Source organism: Echeneis naucrates, chromosome 16, assembly GCF_900963305.1.
Source record: "Echeneis naucrates chromosome 16, fEcheNa1.1, whole genome shotgun sequence".
Classification (NCBI taxonomy): Eukaryota; Metazoa; Chordata; class Actinopteri; order Carangiformes; family Echeneidae; genus Echeneis; species Echeneis naucrates.
In genome coordinates, this window is record NC_042526.1 from 17,466,552 (window position 1) to 17,490,968 (window position 24,417).

The 24,417-nt window shown below is 42.3% G+C and overlaps 1 protein-coding gene across 1 annotated transcript in view; it reads right to left on the minus strand.

The window, feature by feature from the left end:
• The window catches only part of nell2a (neural EGFL like 2a), an 82,176-nt gene extending 65,983 nt beyond the window's left edge, over window positions 1–16,193 (minus strand). The window contains 6 exon segments of the mRNA XM_029523235.1: window positions 1,097–1,193; window positions 4,002–4,175; window positions 5,491–5,641; window positions 15,657–15,785; window positions 16,066–16,135; window positions 16,137–16,193. Coding sequence (XP_029379095.1) covers window positions 1,097–1,193; window positions 4,002–4,175; window positions 5,491–5,641; window positions 15,657–15,785; window positions 16,066–16,135; window positions 16,137–16,193 — 678 coding nt within the window.
• Window positions 16,194–24,417: the final 8,224 nt, after the last annotated feature.

Genomic DNA, 24,417 nt, shown 5'->3' on the forward strand with positions numbered 1-24,417 from the left:
TTCTTCTTGTTGTATTTGGGATTGCCTGCAGTAACAGTTAATTGTTGCCAGCCTTTTAAGTTATGATGCACGACAATTGCTACATTACCATACAAACCAACTGCAAATAACATATCCGCAATGAAATCATGTATGCAGACTACAGAAATTATTGAGAATTGAAGATCAGGTGCAGATATTTTACTCTGATTAAAGTTTTTACTATTTCTGCGGATGCCAAGATGTTTAGCTGAGATCCATGTTCGCACTTACAGTGGCTGTTTCGGTGTATGTCTGTGTGACGTCAAGTACACGAATGAAGAAATGGGTTTGAAGAGATGTCCTTTCCTAACCACTTATCAAGGTTTCACAGAGTGATGGGGAGAGATGCTGCTACGTGATAAGATTAGTTAGTGACCTCCAAGTCTTCTTTCAGCTACCAATTAACACAGAGGTAATTCTACAGCGAGGACACAATGTGTAAAGCATTAACAGCCTCCCCCGCACATATATTCACCCACACACATATGTCAGTACATACATACAGAAACTTCCCCACACCATAAAGCACAGATCCAGATTTGTTAAAATAGTTATAGCTGCTAGTAGGTTGACATTTTGCCCCAATGTGTCAGCCTAGGTAAGACTTTTTTGGGATTCGGGTTCGGTCTGGGAGAGACAATAAACATCTTCCTGTCTGATAGACAAAGCTATAGACTATGCTTAATGAGCATAGTCCGGAGGCTATTTAATGATTTCTCCCAAATCAGTGTTGTGGGGTTTTCTGAGATAATTGCACTAGGCTTAGCTGCAGACGAAGGGAAAGGAAGCAACAATGACCAAAAAAAAAAAACAAAACAAGTAAATTCCTAGGAAAGGAGGAGCGACCCTCAAATTAAAATGGTAAGCCTTGAGAAATGCACACAATTAAATCAAGCAGCTGTAATAAATAAAACCAAACATGACAAACAAAGAGGGTGAGGATACAGTTTAGACCAAGATAGAGTGTAGAACAAAAAGCTGGCACAACAGCAGAGATGAATTAATTGCTCTTGCCATTGTGAATCATTTGCTGTTTGCTAATAATGCAGATCTCAGATAGCGCGGCAGCACTAACCTTGAAGAAGCCATGAGCAGCATTTCTCTGTCCCAGCCAGAAGGAAGCATCCTCAGGTATGTCCATGTAAGGGGCTTCCACTACCCGCTCATAGATCCTGCAAAACACAAACAGCAGTTAAAGGTCTTTGCCCTGTTAAATCCTCCTGTTAACTCTTTCTCTGTGGAGGATATAGGTGACCACATGCTCTCTGCCATACACATGGTGTCACCGTCTGCTTCTCTGATTGTGCCAAGGAGGATCCCAACACATAAGCAGTAACACCCCTGTCACACAGCAGATGCGTGTAGAACGTGGGTGTGCTGACCTGCTGTGCCTTCAGCATAGACCGCAGCCTGCAGTGTCATTCCTAAACAACAGCAATACACTAAATTACAGCGAGTAATTACCAAGTTAGGTTTTGCTTTTCAAGCCACACTAATGCTTTCTCGCCTGCTGTTTTTTGCTTGACGTCAATTTGGGGAGATGGGCAATGTCGGAGCTATGATACCTTGCAATTATTTTCACCATTGCTGCAGGCCACACTCAATAGACCTTGACAGAGAGAGAGGGGGCGGCGAAGGAGGGTCGGCTGACATGTGTTGTTGACCTACGCTGAAGTGGGAACAGGGTGGAAAAAGACAAGGATGAAAACAACTCCCAACCAGAACACACTGGCAAAAAAAATTAAAAATACTTCACCCCTCTATTGGTTGTTTTTAACTGCTGTGTGGATATGCCTGGGGTTTAGGAATAAACTCTTAAATTCAGTTGTCTATTAACAAGGAGCAAAAAAAAAAAAAAAAAAAAAAGGCCCTAAAAATTATTTATTGCAATCATGCTTTAAAGGCCTTGAAAATAACATGACATCGTTTATCCCAAACAGAAACACATTCAGGTTAATCCGTGTCATTCAAGCAGCAGATCTACTTGGCATATGCACACTATGTCAAGTCACCTGCAGCTGTAGGAGTGGAGGGGTCAGGATCTCAGACTTGCACCCCTTAAGAGTGTGGAGGTTCTAGAGTTCTTTTTTGGTCATTGTTAGCGCTTTTTGTGGAGCCTGGTTGTCTTGCTCTCTCTGTCTCTCTCAGGTGCAGGTGTGGCTCGGCAGCTGTTGGTGGCAGCAGGCAGCACAGCTGAATATCATTTCTGTAAACACGCACACTACTTATATTCGTCGGGTTCCTTCCGTGGTAGCCAGATCGTTGTTCTACCTCGCATGGACTCTGCGCTCTGTGTGTGCCCCTAAGTTATGTGCGTGCTATCCTGAACACCTCGGCGTAAGAGTCAAAGTATCGAAAGGGAATCAAAACCTGAACAAATAGGTACCAGCTGAAGTAAAAAATGTGTGTGTGTGACGCCACTGGTCTATTTTGCTTCCTGTGATATCAGTGTGGAAAATGAACTGAGCGGAGGCACTGATATCACTCGGCCTCTGATAAATACTTTACTATAATTCATTTTTCTCCCCTTATTATCCTACAGGAGAAAATACATCTACTCATCCAGTGTTACGTCTAATGCCTTGAATTCTGATTCTGAAATAAACTACACATAAAGACTAAAAGTCCATGCTATGTTCCTTTATCGTTTTATAAACCTAATAATGACTTACAGGGAGGTGTCAGAGACTATTTTGTGTGTGAGCACAATAAGCAATTAAAAATAACAATAATATCTTAATTTGTACATCATATCATATTAATGAATATAGCTGGAACACTTTATATAGGAGGACATAAAGGATAATGATTGTGATTAATCACAGCTACCTCCCTCCCTCGCACACAGGGCTATGCCCCCAGTGTCTCACAATTCAAAAAAACACCTCTCATTTACTTGTATAAGGACTGATTTGTCTACCACAGTGATAGAACAGCACTGGTGCATTCAAGTGCCCATCTACAGCTGTCGTTTTTCTTTCCCAGCCGTTCAAGTCTGTTGACAGCTTTGTGAGAAGAGAGGCTACTTTGATAAATTTAACAGGGCGCACACAAATCCAACTTCTAAGAATGATTTCAATACCTAAACTTAGTGAATGCGCCCATAAAGAGCCCAGATCTGATAAGTGTGGGCTGTCCTAAATTCATCTGTCTGCATGACTCAGTGCTACCAGCTCATTTCTATGTATTTCAACTGGATGATTGGTATATTTGTGGCACAGAAAAGGAGTTAGTGGGAAGCCACAGTTAAATTAATGTAACAGACAGTGGAAACTGTGGATTTTATAAGAACATGGACAAAGAAACTCGATTTAATGTGGACCACTCATGTCATGATGGGGCCATGATTATAGTTTGCAAACGCAGGAGCAAATTATGTCTCTTTTTCAGTGAATCAGATGTGCAAGTGGAGTGTCTCCAGTATTCATCACCCATCTTGTATAACACTGACTGCCATAGACAGCATACAAACAAAGAAGTAAAAAAACAAACAATCAGAAAAAATCGATACAACAGAACTATATGTACTTTCTTTTATTCCACACTTCTGTATCAAAATGTGGCCCTCACATTTCCCACAAGGCTTGTTGGGTGCCAAGAGTTTGGTTTCAGATTCAGGTGTTATGCTAGTAGTAACTAATGTAGCCTCAAGCAGTTACCCTCAAGCTGAGATAAAGAGCAGCTGCAGAAGTCTGGGAGCCTCATTCCTCCCGTTCGCCACGCTCCCACTTGTGTTTCTCTGTCCAACTTTCAGTCTTCAGCCACAGACTCAAGTTGCTGACTCAAGTGACATCACTTGAGGCAAATTATCAGAACTCACACAGCTCCCCTCAGAGCCAGAGGAGGTTTTATTCAACTCTATTCACATACACAGCATTTCTCCCCAAGACATCTAAAAACAGGCTTTGATGTGTAAAAGTGGCGAGTTCCTGTCTAATTTCCTTTTTGCTCCTGCGACATACAAACTCCCAGCGTCTTACCTGTTGCAGTCGACGTGCAGTATGACATGGGAAGCACTGATGGCCACAGAGACCTTATGCCACTGGTCATCGGCCAGGCTGTAGGGGAACACCTCAGTGTGGGCCTGTTGGCCTTTGGTACGGTAGTGAAGGCGCACCTCGCTGCGCTGGCCGCTGCTCTCCAGCTCCAGGAACCTGCAGATTAGAAGTAGCAGCAAAACTTGCTTGAACCAACAGCCACACGGTGAGAGCCTCGCTGGAAATTTGCAATACCTGCATTGTACGGTGCATCTTGCAGCATTAAAGTCTCATTACTGGGAGCAAATCTTTATTCCCGTTCACACAAAAACATGCATGCATCACGAAAGCGTATGAACTCAGAGCTCCGCTTGGCACAGCACGGAGAGGTAAAAGCATCAATCATTCCCAAGCAGTGCACTCATATCTCCCTAGGTTTGTAACACCATTTAGAATTTAATCACATCAGTAGTCAAACATAATGGTACCAAAGGGCTGGGAAGTGCAACATCAGCACCACACAGCCAAGGCCCACATGTAGAGGTTCAGTTCTTTACATTGGAGTATTAGTATTCTAGGAAAATCCTCTTCTCCACACCACTGAGACTCACCCAGCATAGTGACACTAATGGAAAGAGCCGATGATACACACTCATCACCTCTGCCTTTAAAGACACACTTATTTAAACTGGAGTCAATTGCTGGGAAAAAAAAAAAAAATTCAAAAGAAAAAATACACACTCGTGCAAATGAAGCAATGGAGTTGATTTATCGGCAAACCACATCTAATAGATTTACTTTCCCTCAGCCATGCATGCACATTCATCCCGGCCCCGTAAATGCAGCTCCGAACGCATCTGATGCTGAATTAGTCCTCTCTATGTCTCCAAATAAAACCATGCAACACTGCTTAGTTGCATATGAATGGCTGGGAAAGCTAATCAGCAGCGGGGGGAAAGTCATTAACAACCTTGCAAGCTCTCTTCTCAGGACTGACTTTAATGTACAAACTGTCTAATCAATGTATTATGTGGAATTCAGATTGCTGATCTGATCATCCAACGGCTCAGCTACCACAAACTAATGGGGTACATTAGCATGCTAACAGCAGGGAGTGTGTCGTTAGTTTTCGATCCACGATTACAGACTCAATGTTTGCATCGTTGATGGACTGTGAATAATACATCGGCATAGAGGGTGATTTGCTTTGTTTGCTCGCGTGTGAAGCATCTAAATGCTCATCAAATACAAATATTCAGGTCTCAATCAACATATTACAGACTGCTGATATGACAAAAGAGGCAGCAGGGCTAAATTGAAAATAAAATGACTTTAATTACAGTTTAACGTGACACTTTAGCCCCATCTCACTCAGCTACAACATGCATCTCGCTGCAAATCGCTTATTAAAATATAAAATTGCATTTTATGATACATAACATATATGTTATTTGTTTTATAAAAAACATGATTTAGCATAAACTAATCATACCTATGCTCTGAATGATGGATGGAGAGGATGACTCCGGAGTTCAGGCGATCCTGTTTGAGTGTCACCAGCACAGTGAATTCATTCTTGCCCCTCAGCTTCTGCACCATTTGCTCACAAACCTCAGCGGGAGCCTTCACTTCCCTGGAGGACCCTGAATGAAGACGTAAATATCAGATCAGCATGTGACTTGGAAAAACTGTGACAACATGATTGAAAAAAAGTTCAATTTTTTTCATTTGTCCCTCAGTGGGGTAATTATCTAAAAAAGACATCAGTGGAAAGGAATCACCAGACTGTCCCTTTTTTTCAGGGGCAGCTCTGTGTGGGAACACAATCAACTGGCAGTGGATCAGCAAAAGACAAGACCAAAGATGTGTGTTTAATATTTACATGTTCTTGATCATTTGCTGAATATACTGATTATGGAACGATGCAGCTGAAAAGCAAGAGTTTTAGTTCATCTGTGAGCAATTCATTCATTCATTCATCTTCAACCACTCATTCGTGGGGAGAGCTGGAGCCAATCTCAGCTCACACTGGGTGAGGGCGGGGTCACCCTGGACAGATCACCAGTCCATCACAGGGCCAACACACAGAGACAGACAGAGACCAACAACCACTCACACTCACACTCAGACCTACGGACAATTTAGAGTCACAGTTAACCCAAACATGATATCTTTGGATGGTGGGAGGAAACCCATGCAGACATGGGGAGAACATGGAAACTCCACACATAAAGGACTCAGGCCGGTAGACGAACTTGTGACCTTCTTATTGTAGGGCGACATCACCAACCACTATGACACTATTTAAGCAAATCAACCGTTTTATCAAATGTAATAGTTTCCTTGTTTTGATGAATGTTGTTTTCTATCAGAAACATCAATGAGAAATAAAAACACTGATGAGACCAAGGCTCAAATATGTACAACAACTAAACTGAGTGGTGTTAAAATATGCTGTAGCTGAAGTGAAATGCACAGCCGACATTTTGGGGATACGAATCATTAAACAGGAGAATTTGATGGACAAAATTGCATGTCCAATATTATGTATGCACATAATATTTGATGTGCGTTTACTATCTGGACAAATTTGAATTCATGAATGAAGAATCAACGCTAAACCCACTAAATACCCTTTTGCCTATGAAAAAAAAAAAAACATGTTTCCCGTGAAATCCTTCATGCCTCATTTAAGTCGAAAATTAATTTTATTCGAATCGATTTCAGAAATCAGTTGATAATTTGGATGTGAAATGTGTTTTGACAACATTTCTCAAAGTCATGATGATGATGTCAGATTAAGGCATCAGGAAACTACCCAGCAGCAATTCAGATTTAGAGTCTTCAGATAGAAGATTTATTGCTTTCAAAGTGAGTTCAGGTCATCCATCCAAAAACAAGACTTCTTTCAAGACTATGAATTTCTTGGCTCAGTGTGGAACTGGAGCTGTGAACCTGAAGAAGAAGTGAAAGTCTGATTGTGCTTGTTTTGGATGAGAGGAAGATTTTCTGTGTCATTAGCTGATACACTCCTGCTTCCACAAGTCTGCCCCCTTCCTCCTGTCCAACTCTACACAGACGTCTATGCTACTTTAATGGAAGCATCAATAAATGATGACGTTTCTCAGAAGCAATCACATCAAAGAGTTCACTTCCAGCTATGGGACGCATGCAAGATGTCCTGGCACATTTAAGCACTCCAGGAAGCTGGCGTGGTGGCTTTTCCTCAGTGTATTAACATTACTTCCAGCTGGTGGGAGCAGCCAATTAACACGATGAAACATGAAACAGCAAGCAGCATCATGACGCAGACTCGTGGACTCGCCATTTATATGCGATACAGCGAGAGCATGCTGATAAAACAGAAACTTTTTTTTCTTCCCCTTAAAGTTTCAGTGAGCACTTACTGGCTAGCATTAGCCTCCGTCCGATGTAGGCTTTTAAGCCCATCAGAGTCATATTTTCAGTAATTTCTGTCCAAACAAAATTGCTTGCTGGATTTGTTGCACACCAGGAGCGATGCACAGTGCAAAGCCTCATGCATTTTATATTGCCATTGCAGTATCAAGTCAGTGTCATTGGAGGTGGGACAGATGGCCCAATGACTGCAACAGGAGTTCTGCCTTGCAGTAATCTGCTGTCATCAACAGATTCCACTTAATAACCAAATCCAAATGACCACTGCTGACAATAAACCGAGAAGCTAATGGAAATTAATTGTGTTCTGATCCAAATTACTCAGTTAGCAATAAAGCCATGACTGTGTATTTTATTGGACTAAGATTGAGATGTCTTTATACATATTTTTAAGTGCATGAATGAGCTCAAGCCTAAATAGGATTTCTGATTTCGATATCACAATGTGGTGGTCACGCTATTGCTGTGCTATGTTGAACAGAGAGTACACAGACATTTCAATCATGGGCAAAATGAGCGCAGTGGGAGCAGGTGTCAGGGCGGGGTCCACGCCGAGAGAAAGTTGATGAGGCGGAGATGAGGGTGTGTTTGGTGTTTGTGTGTGTGTGTGTGTGTGTGTGTGTGTGTGTGGGGGGGGGGGGGGGGTGAGGACAGAGAGCCTTTACCAGTGGGCTGCTCCACAGCTTGGTAGCCATGAGCCTTTGATCTATGAGTGGATGACTCTCATTGCCAGTCTTTATGCTCTGAGGGGAAGGGGCTCCTTCAAATGGGACTGTGGGGGATTGGAGGGAGGAGGCATCTTGTCGTTTGGATGGAGGAGTGAGATTGCTCTGTGGCACGGCCTGTATGAGAAGGGCAATGATCTCAACACTTTTGACAGCCACTCAAGCCAAGATTAAGACAGCAATAGCCGTAACATCACTGCCTTCCTGAAACATACATGAAAAAGCAGCAGATTAGTTTGCGCTGTGAGGAGAGGGCCAGCTTTTCTCCCTGCCAAATCGATGTGGCCATGTTGAGGGGGCCTTTGGTCGATTATGTATTGGCAGCCACCTGGATGGGGCAGCCACCTGCTCCTAATGACCACTCTGATGTGAGATACTGACACAAAATAGCGTGAAAATGATGACCCAGCATAAAATTCTAATCAGCATGCTGGCTCTTTCAGCGAGATGACACAGCTCTTCGTAGTTTCTCGAAGTTGTTTACAGGACATGAGGACCGAGTGATTGTGAGAAAAGTGTATTTTTTGAGACATATAAAGTTTTACCAGCTGACTAAAGCCCTTCAAAAGCCTCGGGCTCGACAGCATCCCTTAGAAGCGCGGCTTTGGGCTTCAGCCTAATCTTGTCTTCTGGATGCATTGTGCTTTAATGGTTCCGCTCAGGCCACGATTTCCATCCCTTAGCTTCACCCCTAATCTTTAAGCGTCTAATATGGTCTTATTTTGTTTGACAATTAGTAGAAACACAACTGTAACACCACCACCACCACCCTTACATTCTCAGGGAAGTACATTGGCAGAGGCACTTGCTCACACATTCAGCATTTAGAGCAGGTGCCCTGCAGCAAAGCTTGGGAGTCCAGAGACACCCAGCTTTGACACAATCCTTTTCTCACACACTGCGTTCACTTCTCCCAGTAGTTACAGAATAGGCCTTTTTGTACTGGAAAGAGATAATTCCCACCTTTTTTTCTTTGGACCAAAAGGAACATAGTGAGGTATATTTTTCTGTTCATTACATATTTGGCTTCTAATCTAATTAATTCCCAGAGGAAACTGTGACTAAAAACAGTATTACTGGTATTAGAGAGGAGGATCACAGCTACTTCTGGATATGAATAATCAGGACTTTCATTCTTTGGTCTCTAGTGCATTGCCAGAACAAAATGACACCTCCTACATCTTTGCAACAACTCTTCGACAACGTTTTGCAAATGAGCAAAGATATCTGTCCACCAGTGAAGCGTGAGCGTGCCATGAGAGCAAAGAGCCAAGAGGGGTCAGGATAAACGCTGCGATGCAATCAGCAGAGAAAGGGACACAATAATATAGTATTTTCTTATGGCAACATAGTGGTTAGTGCTGTTGCCCCACAATAAGATGTGGGTTCAGTTCCTGGCCTGGGGCCTTTCTGTGGGGAGTTTGCATGTTCTTCCCATGGCTGTTTGCACTTTCACCAGGTATTCCGGTGTCTTCCCACCATCCAAAGGCATCATGTTGTGGTTAACTGGTGACTCTAAATTGTCCGTAGGTCTGAGTGTGAGTGTGAGTGGTTGTTCGTCTCTGTCTCTGTGTGTTGGCCCTGCGATGGACTGGTGACCTGCCCAGGGTGTACCCCAGCCCCGTAAACGGATAAGCTGCAGAAGATGAATGAATGCATGAAGCATTTTCTTATTGTACAATATTTTCTGTTTAAAATGACAGAGCATATTTCAAACAACACATTTTGTCTGCTGGCCCAAGCTGAGAGGAACAGGTGTGGGAGGGATAGGCAAAAGAATATCTATCCACGGGGATTAGAGTGAAGATAAACTCTCCTCTTACAGCAAAATCAGAACCTTTCATTACTGCCAATCCTCACACATGTGAGTTTGTGAAAGCATGAACAAAGAGTTGTACATGACATAGACACAGAGCCGCTTGGCAAGTCTACAACTCCATACAAACACTGGGTCAATACAAAAGAGAGAGCCAGCCACAGAGATATGCATGGATGTGGGAACTGATAAAATACTCTCACACTGACACACACAAAAACCCCTAAAAGCTGGTCTTTACAGCTCCTGAATATTCCACTGCAGTCAGTCAATCTGCATTCGGCGCCCCATCTCCCCCCACTGTGTCTCCACTCTCCTGGAACAAATACTAAACTGAGCCAAGGGCACCTCCAGGATTGCTTTGGCCAGCAAATTCTCCCCAATTCTCAGATCTACTCCTCAGTGACCAACTGTCTGACATTCACACATACATGGAGCTAATGACAGCCTTCCAGCCGCCCAACTGTATAACTGCCCTGGGGGGATAGAAATATCTCCCTTTCTCCATGGTCACCAGTGCTCCTGTGTGGAAGGTAGGATCAGCTTCGCCTCAGAAAGCAGCAAGCAAAACATACCTTAACCACACGGGGCTAGAGATAATGTCAGTCAACAGTTTGGAAAAATGTAGGGAGACTTTTTGGGTAATGCATCAGAGCACAGCAAAGACTATAGTAAATATCGAAGGGAGTGGGATAATCTCACTTAGGCTCTACTTTTGATATGACATTTAATCTTTGTTTAGGTTGCTGAAACACATAGAGGTGATGCCATTCAAAGATCCATCACAGACCACGCAGAAAATTGAGGTGAGAATTTGATTTATTTATTTTATTTATTCAGAACATTTTGATGTCAAAATGAACTTGACCTTTGACCACTTGGATAGAAAATGTCATCACTTTGTCATTTAATCCTGTTTGTGTTTGTGAGTTATAGCCAAATCTGATTGATGCATCTTGGAGTCCAAGGGAATATTTGTTCTGCCTGTAATGAAACTACCTCTGGGCATTTCTAATATATCCCCTTCCCGAGAGAGTGAAGTCACTTTGACCTGGAGCCACCAAAATCTAATCAACTTTGAATCCAGGTGAACGCATGTAACAAATGTAACAAACTGCGGCCAAGGCTATAAGATCTATTTTTTTTAGTTCAGAGTGACGTTAAGCCTTGACCATTGACCACCAAAATCGAATTAGTTCACCCTTAAATTTAAAATTTTTTTTGTGGCCCATGTGAAGTAATTCCCTCAAGGCGTTACTGAGATATTTGGATGGCACAGACAAGCTGAAAACATAATGCCTCGGGCCCCTGCTGTCTCTGGCACAGAAATCTAACAACGGAAAATATCTGACACATTGTATGATTATTTTCCAAGATAGGTGTCAGGTTTTTAGGAACAAGACAAAATGAGATGGAGCGTCCAAATATCTTGTCAAGAAAAATTTCCTTTTGTAGAAATTACACACACTACAACTTCACGCCTTTAGGTTTTAAAGCACTTATTGGTCAGTGTAATAAAGCAAATTTAATGTGAGTGTTGGAGAATAAAATCACTCCTTTTTCTGTGCAACAATACTACTGTTCAGTTTGGACTAATGTGAGACTTCTGGAGTCTTTGGACAAATTGGTTGGGTATTCTCAATGGTGCAAAACTACTCTGTGACGAAATTCTATGTAGACACACAAAATACAAAAAGTCTCAATTTGGAAGAAAGCCCAAATGATTTGACTTCAAAAGCGTCATATTAGTTTCAACTAAACATCTGAGTGCATTTTTACGCACACTAAGGCCTGTGGATTTTATTTCCTGTCTGTTACTTCGGATCCCTTTAGGAATGATGGGCTGCGTAGTCAGTATGAAAAGAGCTGACCAATAAAGCTTTCAACATACATTCCAGTATGCCAGTATTCATTCATTCATTCATCTTCTACCACTTATCCGTGTCTGGGTTGCTGGGGAGCTGGAGCCAATCCCAGCTCACATTGGGCAACAGTGGGGTACATCCTGGACAGGTCGCCAGTCCATTGCAGGGCCAACACACAGAGAACAACAACCACTCACACTCAGACTCACGGTAACCCAAACATGATATCTTTGGATGGTGGGAGGAAACCGGAGTACCCGGACGAAACCCATGCAGGCACGGGGAGAACATGCAAACTCCACACACTGTTCCCACACTCTGCGGGAACAGGGCGCCACTATGCCGCCATGCTGCCCTCAGTATGTCAGTACTGTTCTCAAATTCTAGACTGTAAGCCTTTTCTTAGAGCGCTTCACTATCTGGGTGAATTCATTATTAAAGTGATCGTTACCATTATATTTTTGATAGTTAATGACTGAGGCTAAATTTGTCTGGTGATGTAGCTCAGTAGTAGAGCGCATGCTTTCCATGCAGAGGCCCCGGGCTCGGACCCCAGCCACAAGGCAAACCAGTGGCAAGCTGGTGCTGAGCGACGGGATGAGGGCATCCAATGTAAAAACTGTGGCCAAATCAATCACAACAGAGATGACTTTCTTTGGTGACCCAGCTGTACAAGCAGCTGTACACGAAAAAAATCTACCGTACATGGTAGCTAAGCTTATTTGCATAACGCTAGCACCTCTCTACTTCTGTAAAAAAAAAATACTTTTTTCTGTTATTGGAGATCTGCAGTGCATCATGTAAGAGGAACTGGAATGAAACGAAATGCAAAATAATATTTTTCTTCGTGGTTATTATACCGAAAAGAGATGGGCATGAGTGTTAAAGTAACCTTTTTTGCCAGTGTTAATTACTTTCTTGACCCCTGATAAATTCCCATTGTGCTTCCTTGTCCTTCCTTTAAGTGTGGAGTTGGCTACAGAATGGCACCTTCTGAACCTGCTCAATATAATTCAGCAGAGAGCACAGAAGCTGTCCGTCGATAGAGCAACTTGAATCTTGGCTCTACTGTTGAAAGACTAAGCTGTCCTGACACCAATTGCATTACATCCTTGTACAGTATAGCGCAGTACTCCTGTGTATTATAGTTACAAGGAGATGGAAACACGCGACTGCCATTCCTATTCAAACACACACGTTAATGCAGGATACAGAATATAACTCACATCCTCTGCCTTCCTGTCTCCCTCGCACACATGCACGAGAAAACACACACAAAGCTTTGCTGTATTATAAATGAATCTCTTCCATCCTGTTACACTTCAGTGTTGCTGCAGTCTGGGACGTAATCACCACAACATACAGAGAAACACCTCACTGGCAGTGTTCAAACAGTCTGAGCAAGAACATGCCTCTGAGACAGGCAGGATTCACACACACACACTCACACAGAGAGATACAATTACAGGGGAGCCTTTTGCGCTGCAGTTGAAAGGATGCTTCTATCAATTGTGTTGTTTGCACTTCAAATGAGTTTGGTCCTTACGCTTGTAGGCAGAGAGGGAGAAGAGTGTGGGTGCATGTGCGTTGGGGGAAGGGAGTGATTCTGGGTGTGGCCCCTGTGCTTGTTCATACAGCAGAGACAGATATCTAAATGTCTTGATATTAAAAAGTGTGGGGGAAGTGCTAATGATGTGATGATTTTGCAGAGTGGCTGTGCATCACCTGCCATAAGAGGAGCATAGCCTCGGGGCTTTTCTCTCTCTCTATTATGCCTGTCCCTGAGGTCCACCTCTCTTAATGCCATGCAATGTAGCATTGACAGCTACCCTCAAAAGCATCAGCAGGAGTGTGCTAAACAGCCATCCCTCCCCTTCCTCTGTGCTCTCCTCTTTTTTAGGCACAAAAACAACATGTTTTGGCAGATACAGAGAATAGCAATGTGCACGCCACAATTGCTTATCCACGCACATACACATGTACACATTCCTATAATGTGAATTACACTCTCCTCCTGCTCCTTCTCTTTGAGCTCTCAGCTGCAACCCCTCCTCCTGCCTCCACCCAGCACCCAGTGATAACAACCATCCCTTGGGGTGGGCAGGCAGGCAGACAGGCAGTGGAGGGGACAGCCATGGATATGTTCTGCCTGCTATCTAATGAGCGACGCAATGTCACCGTGGGCCTTTCTGCCGGTCCCAGCCAGCCTCGCGTCCACACATGTGGAATCAGCGCAGTCTATCAAACAGCTGGCAGACAGCTCTGCTCCTTATTTCTCTGTCCCTTTACCTTTCTCATTTTCTTCCCATCGCCGCTTTTTTCCTTCGCTCTCGGTGCATCTCCACAGTATTGTATGTGCCTATTTCTGATCACAAACAAGCAGAGGCCCAGGTCTGCTTTGCCAGTACACCTCTCCCTGCCTCCCCCTCACCCAACATCATTGACTTAACATAGACATCCTAGATGAAGGATGGAGGCAAACACTGCCATAAATAACATGCCGCCATCTCCGCCTGGGTAACTGAATGTACTTAGCAAAGGTAATGCAGAGAAATAACAGAGAGTAATGACGGAGAGGTGCCAGTCGCAGAACCATCATGTTTTTCATTTCACAACAAAAGCTGTGGGAGCTTCTTTCTATAACTGTCTTCCTCCAACTCTTTCTTGTGGTCTCTCTAGCTTCCCTCCCACTACCTGCCTAGATAAAGCACTTCTGAGTGTCGTCTGCACAGAGGACATCAAATGGCCTGCATCCACAGAGATGCTGTAGTTGCTGCTCCATGCAGAAGTGCTGCTGTCTCAGCGGCTGTGCAGGGAGATTAGAAGATATGGGCAAGGAGGAGGGAAAACCAAGAAATGTTGACAAATTATTGCGGCCTCCGTCTGTTCCAAAACAATATTGTCACTTTGGTACATTAAGTGATCCTTGTTGAGATCCGCCTTCTGAAGATCTGAGTGATGCTGTGTCTTTAACGTTGCCACTGAACGTCAAACGAAAAGCAATTTCCTCTGTTGCTACTTTTGGCTGGGTTATGATAAACATCTCCATCCCTGTGATGGAACTGTTAACTCATGTGGACTGTAATAAGTGCCTGACATCAAATGACAAAGATGTTACACTGGCAAAACAGAGCCTACAGAAGTCAAGCACAGCTGCTTGAACGACTCTTTTTTGCACAGCGCCATTTGCTAAATGCCATAGATAACATATTTAGCCTAAACCTTGCCTTAGAACTGGCAACAAGCATATCTGACTCACTTTTCCACCCATTCATATTTTGGGTAAAAAAAAAAAAAAGAAAAAGGTCCAACACACTATACTCGAGTGAGGGTGGGGGGGGCATTCAACACCCCACCCCCAGACCCCATATCATACATCTTCTGGAACGTAGGGTTCTGACCCTGCCTAATCCGATTATGCTCAGTATTTCTGATTCTTTTCGAGATTCGGCTGTCTCTCCCCCTCTGCTCGCCCTGCTCACCCCACTTTTTCAAGAGGACCTGACACTGCCTATTGTTCAGGCAGGTGGCAGTCTGAGGGCCCCCAAGCTTGGGTTGCCCCAAAAAGTCTGTCACACAGATATGCTGTGGACAGTAAGAACTACAAACAGGCATACCACATCATTATCAGATTATCTGACATTTTTAGCATAATTTCTGTGTCGGACCTCTTCAACAGAAAAAAAAAAAAAAAAGACTACAAGACTGCATTCTGTTGGTCTTGCAAGTTGTCAAACAAAATGCAGTCAGTTTTCAGTTGTGCGGAACACCAAATCTGCACACATTTTACGTTCCCTTCATAAGCAAATTATATTAAGACTGTGTGTTACTGTACCTTGGAAGTGGAAAGCTCTAGATTCGCTGTGGAAGCCCTGGACCTGAGTAACTCCATCAAAGCCCTCTCCAAGTGTTAGTTCATCAAACACGCTGACGCGAAGGGCAGGGTCAACCCCAAAACCTACAACTAATTTGCAAAACACAAAAACATTACTGTCAATGTTAGGAGCAGCAGGCAAGGTTACCTGTGATGCTTTAAACAAATGAACACTGGTGTCAGGGGAAGAGATAGGAGGTTACTCCACTGAGTACAATGTGCAAGCAATCACGTAGGTGTGATTGTCTTTGAGGACCATTCAAGGCAAATGATCCCAAGCAAAACATCACTATGCTGTTTATGTCATCTCTCAAGCTGGATATTGCAGAAGATGGTTAGTGTTATAATCGGTGACAGCCCTGTGTCCTACCTGAGGAGGCGCAAAATATGCCGAGAACCAGAAATAGCTGTAATAATCGCATGGTGAATGTATAAAAAAATAAATACAATTAGTCCATCTTTTGTCCACTTCCGAGGTACAGTATTGTTCAATCACATGCGAATGATGTTATCAGCCTGGCGCAGATGGATATTACCAATCCCAAATGTTGAGCGGAGGCATCATCACAACTTTAGATGCCCAATGATGCTAAAAAAAAAAAAAAAAAAAGAAGAAGAAAAAAGGAAAAGAAAAAAGAAAAGAAAAAAAAGGGCAAATCCGGATAGAGGTCGTGGAAAAAAAAAACGTGACAGTGGACAAATTATTCCATGTAACGCAAAGTCTGCTCCATCAGCACCATCCGCCGCACAGGTGGGTACCGGAGGATGCACAAAGCGAGCTGGCAGCTCCACAGACGCTCCGACAGCAGCGTGAATGAGAGCTGAGAGGAGGGGACAGCAGGAAAATCTGTCCAGGAGCGAGACGGGAAACAGGCGGAAAGAGGGACGAGGAAGCCCCCTTGTGGCCCGAGTAAAAAAAAAAAAAGAAGCCTACATGGATTGGAACCAAGCTGCTGGTATTGATTTGCAACCACGCCTATTGCCAAGAAAAGCAACTGTACAGTGCGCGTGAATCCATGATGGGACATTTTTCATTTTCAAATGGATCCTCCAGACTTACCCCGAAGACTATTGTTTTATTTGGGGGTAAGAAAAATTTCACCCAAGCACAGCAGACTGTAATGAAGAGGGGCAGTCTGCTCTAAGGTCCAGAATGAAATAAATAAATAAATAAATAAATACAATTAGACAGAATACAGGTTCCAATAATTTATTCACGGTTAATGAATATTTACTTGCATTCAAATTCAAAGTCAGATGGTCACATCTTAAAGGGTGAAGGTTTGGATAAAAAAAAAAAAAACAAAACAAAACAAGTGAATGTTACTGATCAAGCCAAATCCAACACAGTACGTCCTCTAAAGCCAACCCTCACTAATACTGATTTATATAGTACAAAGTGGAATGGTATCAGTAAGACATTTGGACGAGTGGCGTAAGGACAGAATGGAGGGGGTGATTGGAGATGAGAAGACGAACCCATGTTATCTCTGCTGGCCTGGAATGTGCTAAAATCAACCCCCGCAGTGGTGAGAGAAGAAAGTTGCATGGAGAATCTGGTGCCCTGTTGGGAATGAAGCCTGCTTTTCCTAATAAGTTGAAGCCCAGCTAGCAGAGCCACTTCTTGCTGATCAGTATGCAAAAAGTAAATAAAAATAAAAATGAAGAAAATGCATGGTCACTCGTGGTTTTAATTACTTCTAAAGAGGAGCCATCCCGGCAACATTTGCAATGCTGATGAAATGCCTGTCTAAAAGATTTCAGGCTGAGGCTGACCTACCCTCCTTTAAAAATGAGAGGGGAGGAAGAACAACACTGCTACCATGTTTCAATGTAGCAGGAAAGTATATTTAAAAGGAAAAGGCTCTGGGCTGAGACCAAACCAAACCAACACTCCTCTGTACTGGGGAAAGCAGCTAAGAGTTCACCTGCTCAAAGAAGGCCCGCAACCACGTGTGCTTGGTGGACACAACTAGCAAGTCCTAAATGCTGAGTCTCTGACCCTCATGAGAGGCAAGCTGACAGGGTGTTCCTCAAAATCTTAAAGCATTACTGGAGCCTGGAGCATTGGCTCTACACATGATAGACCTAAGCATCTGAGATTTCTCTTCCTGGCCCTGTTTGTGAACTTGAAACCTGCAGCACCACAGAATACAAAACTAGGGTTCAGTGGTAGTGAGATTCATCCTTTAGGTATTAGTGAAAAGACAAACAAACCAATGGGGGAGGACCCAAAAAGGCAGAGGACAGGGTGTCATGTGTAATCTGTCGGGAGCGATTTCATAAGATAGCCGGTTCATTTTACCTTGAATGATGTGTTCCTCAAGATTTATGGCAATGGGAGGCAGTTTTTAATAAACTTTTTACCCGCAGCGTTTTAATCTCAATTAAATGTATTAAATTAATTTCTGACCTGAAGCATTTTTGTTTTCCCACAATTAAATTCATTGAAATTTGCAGGCAGAGAATTAGGGTAAAAAAAAAGTAGGGTGGCAAAGAGGAAAGGTAGCTTTATTAAGTGAGGGAAGATTTTTTTTTAAAGGAATTGAAATATATATATATATCGCTGAACATGAAAGGCAAAATGCCCATGTGATCTTAAGTCAAAATAAGAAGTAAACAGTGCAACAAATGTGCTCACTCATTCATATATCAACATTAAGAAGTGCTGGTCCAATCATCCAAATGTCAGTTAAATGGGGAGAAAAAGTTTTACATCTTACTGTTGTTTTGCTACCTAAGACTTTTTATGTTTATAAAGTTACACATTTTTGCTATAAGTTACAATTTGACGTTTTGTGGGTTTGGGTTTGGGTACAATAGTTTCCATTATTTATTTATTTTTTCATCACATTTATTCGTGTGATACTATGTGGTTGGCTGCTGTAAAGAGTCAGCAGACATAAAGTGGTCTAGAAGCACTAAGACAAATGCATCTGGATTTGTTGTAGTCCTGAGGAGGTTCCAACACTCATCTGAGAGGCCCCATCTGCTCTAATGACAGGTGGAGAGTCCCTAAGCATTTAAATCTCTGTGGCAGGTCTAAGCTGATTTTACATCAGGTCACAGAAGTTGTAGAAGTCATACGGCAGAGTTGGAAGTAGAGTCTCATTAATTAAAAGGGTAAATTTGGGTGAGACTACCTGGGGAGGGGGTGTCTGGATGGTGTTATGATCAGCGATAAGTAATCCCCTCTCCTCTGTTCAGGAATGGTTGTTCCGGTTTGGAATAGATAACTCCGCTTTCACACCATCTGTCTACTCTGTCCTCTTGTGAATAGAGGTCGATAGAGAAAACACCAACTGTCTCAAAGGATTATGTTTGCCAGAGTGTCATAAATGCCTTGATTGTTCTTAGATCAGAGTTATGACCTCCAGTAAATATCCAGTTTTATTCTTTCAGTTAGTTAAGTCATTCAGTAAAGTTGAAGTTTTGCTTTTCAGCAGGTGGCATGAAAATGAATTGAAATGACGTGCTTGGCTGCATGTGTGACTCAGCCTTGTTAATTCCTTATTATTGAGCGCAGATGCTTTGTGCTTTGAATATTTGTTTATTCCTCTTGCATCATCTTCACCTGTGTAAGCAATTACAGATTTTGAAAGACAACTGTTTTATTAGCCGCCATGTCGTGCCGGTGACGATTTATATATGGATGACATACAGTTACATTTTCCCTGAGTCCTGATAAATGTCCTAGCAGATGCACACGTATGGAAGCCTTTTCATAGAGGCTTGTTCAGAGAGGCGATTCAGAATCCTCGGGGGGAAAGTCTTTTGTTGGCTGTGCTTGTGTGGTGAAGTAGGCTGACAAGTCAGGGACAGCAGATATGGTTTTAAGGACTGTTCCAGACAACCAGCCTAACACCAACAAATTTGTCATATCAACATGAATCCCCTTCAATACAGTTTTTCCAAATGCAAGAACATGTTTTGATTTAATCATGATTCATACAAAGCAGACACACTTTGGCAAATAGGTTTTTATCCATGTCCAATTCAAATAGCTTGCTCATAGGTCCACAGTGTGCAACTGATAGGTAGCTATTGTTAGTAAAACAAAGGGAGGCAATGGCTCTCCATGCAGTCACAGCTGCTGTGTGAGAGGACCTCCAACCCTCCATTCATTAATAATAATGCTAGATTTTTCTTTTTTTTTTGGGCGGGGGTTCAGGCACAGGAAATGTAATTACTTTGTATTGCCCACAAGTTGTCATTTCCTAAAGTGCCATCAGGAAAATAAGAGTCATTAAAACATGCGCCCAGCCAAGAATGAAAAGCAATAAACGCTGACAGTTCCAAGGAACACTTTCCATGAATATGCATGCACACACACACACACACACACACTCAGGGCAAGGACAGAGGGACAGTGGAAGTCCTTTGGTTCAGTCTCAAAAAAAGATCCAAATGGTTGATGCCTTACAGATCACTAAGGACCTTATTCACTCAGGGCCATAACTGCACCATCAGCCATACTAATACCACATACAAAATGGAAACAGCTTCCAACAGCTCTGCCAACATCTGAATGAAATGCAGAAAAAAAAAAAAAGAAAACCTATTGTTCCCACGAGGGTAGGCATTCATTTGTTGCATTTTCCATGTTAGATTGACCTTGTCTGTCTTTTCAGTCTGGCATTCATTCGTCATAATAAAAACTGCATTCTTTAATGATCTGTGAGATTATATAGAGTTTTATATTTATTAACACCACTTCAGCATGATATGATTAATTTGACTCATACAACTGACTCCATTTTGACACATTTTTAATTGTGAATGAACCTCAATCCAACGGCACAAAATCTATATTATTTACAATTTCAGGCATTTAATGGCCCTACTCTGACAATGGGGCCAACCACGCAAAAAAGCTTAAATTCTTATTTGGACCAGTCAAAAGTTTGGACACGCTTTCTCATTCAAATGAATAGGAAAGTGTGTCCAAACCTTTTGACTGGTAGCATATATTATTGATAGCAAATGTAATAGCGTTTTTAAACGTTCCCAACAAAGCCTACATTTAAAAAGAAAAAAAGTTCTCTTCTAACTCATTAGCAGCTGATATTCAAACAGTTCCCATTCTCTCGGTGCCATCTTGTGTTCACAGGAGTGAATTACAGTTACTGTATTGGAACGTAGCACTACTGAGGTCAGACAGACAGTGTCACCCTTCAACCACCCCAGGACTGAATACTGAGATAACGCAAAATTCCTGCAAGGACGTGGTAAAGTAAAAAAAAAAAAAAAAGTCCAGAAAAAAGTGCATTCCAGGAACTTCAAAGGTCAAAAGCTGTTAAGACCTGATAATATTATGGGCTTTGTCTCCGAATGAAACCTGTTTTTGATATGTTCAATAATGCAGTCACATTGTCTGTTTGGTTTGCAAGAACACTGCAGCTGAGAAAAGCTGCTTGTCAATAACTCTTTTGAGATATACGTATCTGCCACATATTGCCAGAGACCATGAAGGGAGAGAATCAATAACGATAATACTTCAAATTTGTGGTAGGGAATCAGAGAAAAGAGTGAAACATGGGTGACATAAAATTGCTGGGTTTTATTGGCTTTCGTGAGGTTATGTGTCCCTGGTTATTTCCAAACAGCTGCGCAGTAATAGGAAGCGCAAGGTGTGTTGTTTTTACTCAAATTAAGATCATGTCCCACCCATGACTTATAAAATAGAAACATTTTATCAAATTATCTCTGCACACTCTTTGATATTGTTTCTTGTGAAAATTATTACCAAGGTGATTTATTTTCAAATTTTTTAGATTGAGAGCACTAACACCTCAGAAGCAAAACCTTGAATCTCTTTCTTAATTTCCTGGTATTCCTATAATGTACTGAAGAATTTTAGCTCGGCGCACTCTGAGGTGCCTTTTTCTCTCTCAGCGACTGAACAACCCCCCAACTAGAACTGGGCAGGCTTACGTCATTGATTTGCAAAAGCTCCATTTTCCTAGCACATAGTTAAAAGAACAAGCAGGCATTTAACATTTAGCCACTTTAAAGAAGATTATAGGAAAACCTTGGGTGAGAAAAACACACCAGCGGAGGGCTTAACCAAAGCTTTTTAAAATGTATTTTTTAAATGTGAACATCTTAATGTGGAAGTTCTCTTAAACACGGTTGTACGTATGCTGCACTTTTATAGACTGTCCATGCTGTGCAGCAGCTCCACAGAGCCACTCCCACTCCCCCTGGATCTTATTGTGAATGTGTGCAGTGAGCTGGCTCATTGGGCCCTCATGGTGAATGGCCTGCAACCATTCACTCAGCATACAGAAGCTCATTAGAACTCTATAGACACACAATTGTGAGGCTCACATTAGAAACTTCCTCCTCTGGGGCAGAGACACTGCACACAAAGTGCCAGTTTGCTGCTAAGCTAAGCTCATTGTCTTCCTGATTCATAGTGCCTGGCCCTCCATTCACGATATTAAGTTCGAGTGGTGGAATATCAATTGCGTGTGCAATGGGCCGGTATCTTTTTAAGGGCTTTAGTGGGGTTAAAAAAGAGAGAAAAGGGATCTCAGCCAGTCTGCAGAGTACTAGCTTTCAACAGGGGCATTGTGAGGATCCTGAATGAAGGGACCCCTGTTTTTTCCCTCCATTTCTAAAAAGAGATGGACATCAAATAAATTCACATGAACTTGCTTCAGGGTGTTTCCAAGACCCACCGTTTAAGAATAGCTTAATTATACCTCCCTCTCCTGGAGAGCTCTATTGGAATCCGGCTAATTACGAAGTGGTGAATCTTAATGATGATACGCTCTTAGCAATGCCTTTTAAAATGTGAAAAGTTGTGTGAGATTGGTTCTCCATGAAATGTCAATGAAATATGATTTTAACAGGAACACAAAATGTACTGGGAAGGGTCATTAGCTGGGATGTGCATGGAACTACTTTTTAAACCACAGATAGCTGCAGACTCTCATTTGTTGCTCAGAGGCTAATTGAAGGGGAGAGAGACAGTGACTGCATGAATTAACTGTGCAAATATCCTCTGTGTTATCACAGACTTTCAGCACAAACAGGATTCTCTCAAAGTATAAACAAATACAGTTAATAGTAGCTCTGGAGGGCTATCAGGGGCTCCCTCCTGTCTTCTATGTGTGTCATATAAACAAATGACTCCACCATACAAAAAGCCTTGGGGGACAACCAACAGCCACTGGTCTATGAGGAGCATGTTAACACACACTCACCACACAAAAGTAGATAGTGCACACAGACTTGCTGACACTCATCATGTGACAGAGCGCTATGCCTTCTCCACCAGTCTGAGGAATAAAACCTCAAATTTGATTACAAGCAACCTTTGGCTCCCTGGCCATCACACAATAGGCTGAGCTGTCTGGGCCAATTTCCATGCTCAGCATGAGGTATCTACACGCGCAGACTGCAACTCCCTGCCACCATCACCCTCGACCCCCCCTCGGTGTGGATATGCCTGTTTACTGTGCCTAAACTCCGGGTCTGTCGCCCCTCTTGTTGGATTTCCTTTTATAATGTTGAGGATCATTAGTTGCAGTGTGAAAGGTTACACAAGCCTCTTATTGGATTTGTTTGTACCAAAACATCACTACATGCATATGTGTGTGTGTTTGTGTGTGTGACCCCTTTCACTTTACAGTTACAAGCTTCAAATATGCAGCATATGCACCGAAGACTGGCACTAAATAAATAATTAGTCTGCTACCTGGTGAGCCAGCTGGATCCAAGAACCGAGAACTGAAAACAACCAGGTCTCAAATACCGCTGTGAAGGTCACATAAAACTATTGCAAAAGGTGGCAAAACTGAGCAATTGTTAAGAAGGTTATTCATAGTACAGTTTTGTTTATAACATGAACGATTTACAACATATGATAAAGCTATTTAGTAATTGCTTCTTTTTTTAAAGACACAGCTGTCTGATTATTGTGTAGAGAATTTTTATCTGAAAAAACTTAATTTTTTTTTAAGTTTGATTACATTTTAATGTTCTCATTTTTATTTACATATTAGTAGTTTCACAGTCAAAAATAGAGTGTTATTTAGCTTACTGTGCAATTACATAAATAAATGTAAGGCAACATTAGAGTGGTGTTTTTTTTCCCATATGTTTCCTTTTTATTAACTCAGATTTTTGAGAATATGTCAGAATAATTTTATTATGCCATTTGGTAAAACCATGTTTAATAGCGCTCATGCGGTCTGGTTCATAACACCCCTTCTAGAGCAATGTTTCTGAGAAAAAAAGCCACGTTGCAAATAAACTGCTGTGGGGTTTGTATGAGGCACAATGGGACTGAGAGGGAGTCTGGAGAAAAGAGAAAACTATTTACTACGAGAGAAGACTGTTTGGTGCATGTTAAACGTTGGCCAGCAGTTCATTGTCTCTGATGTCTATCATTTAATAGGCTAGTTGACATAATGAATGAGCCAGACCCACCTTCTGCCACTCCAGAAAGGACCCCAGCCTTATCTGAATTGAGAAGCACATTACAGCCTCTCAGCCAATCACGGCACAGCCCTATAGCAAAGTGCAGGCCCGAAAGAGGAAGAGCAGAGAACTTTTGTTTTCTTCAGGGTTTAATGAAGTTGGCCTGGTCACTCAAGAAGGGATTAAAGGAGATTTTAGTGTCATTGAGCTGTGACTGCTGAAGAGGGAATTCAAGTGTTCAGGTCACTGTGTGAACAGGATGGTCTTAGTTCAGAGCTGCAGCAGGAGGAAT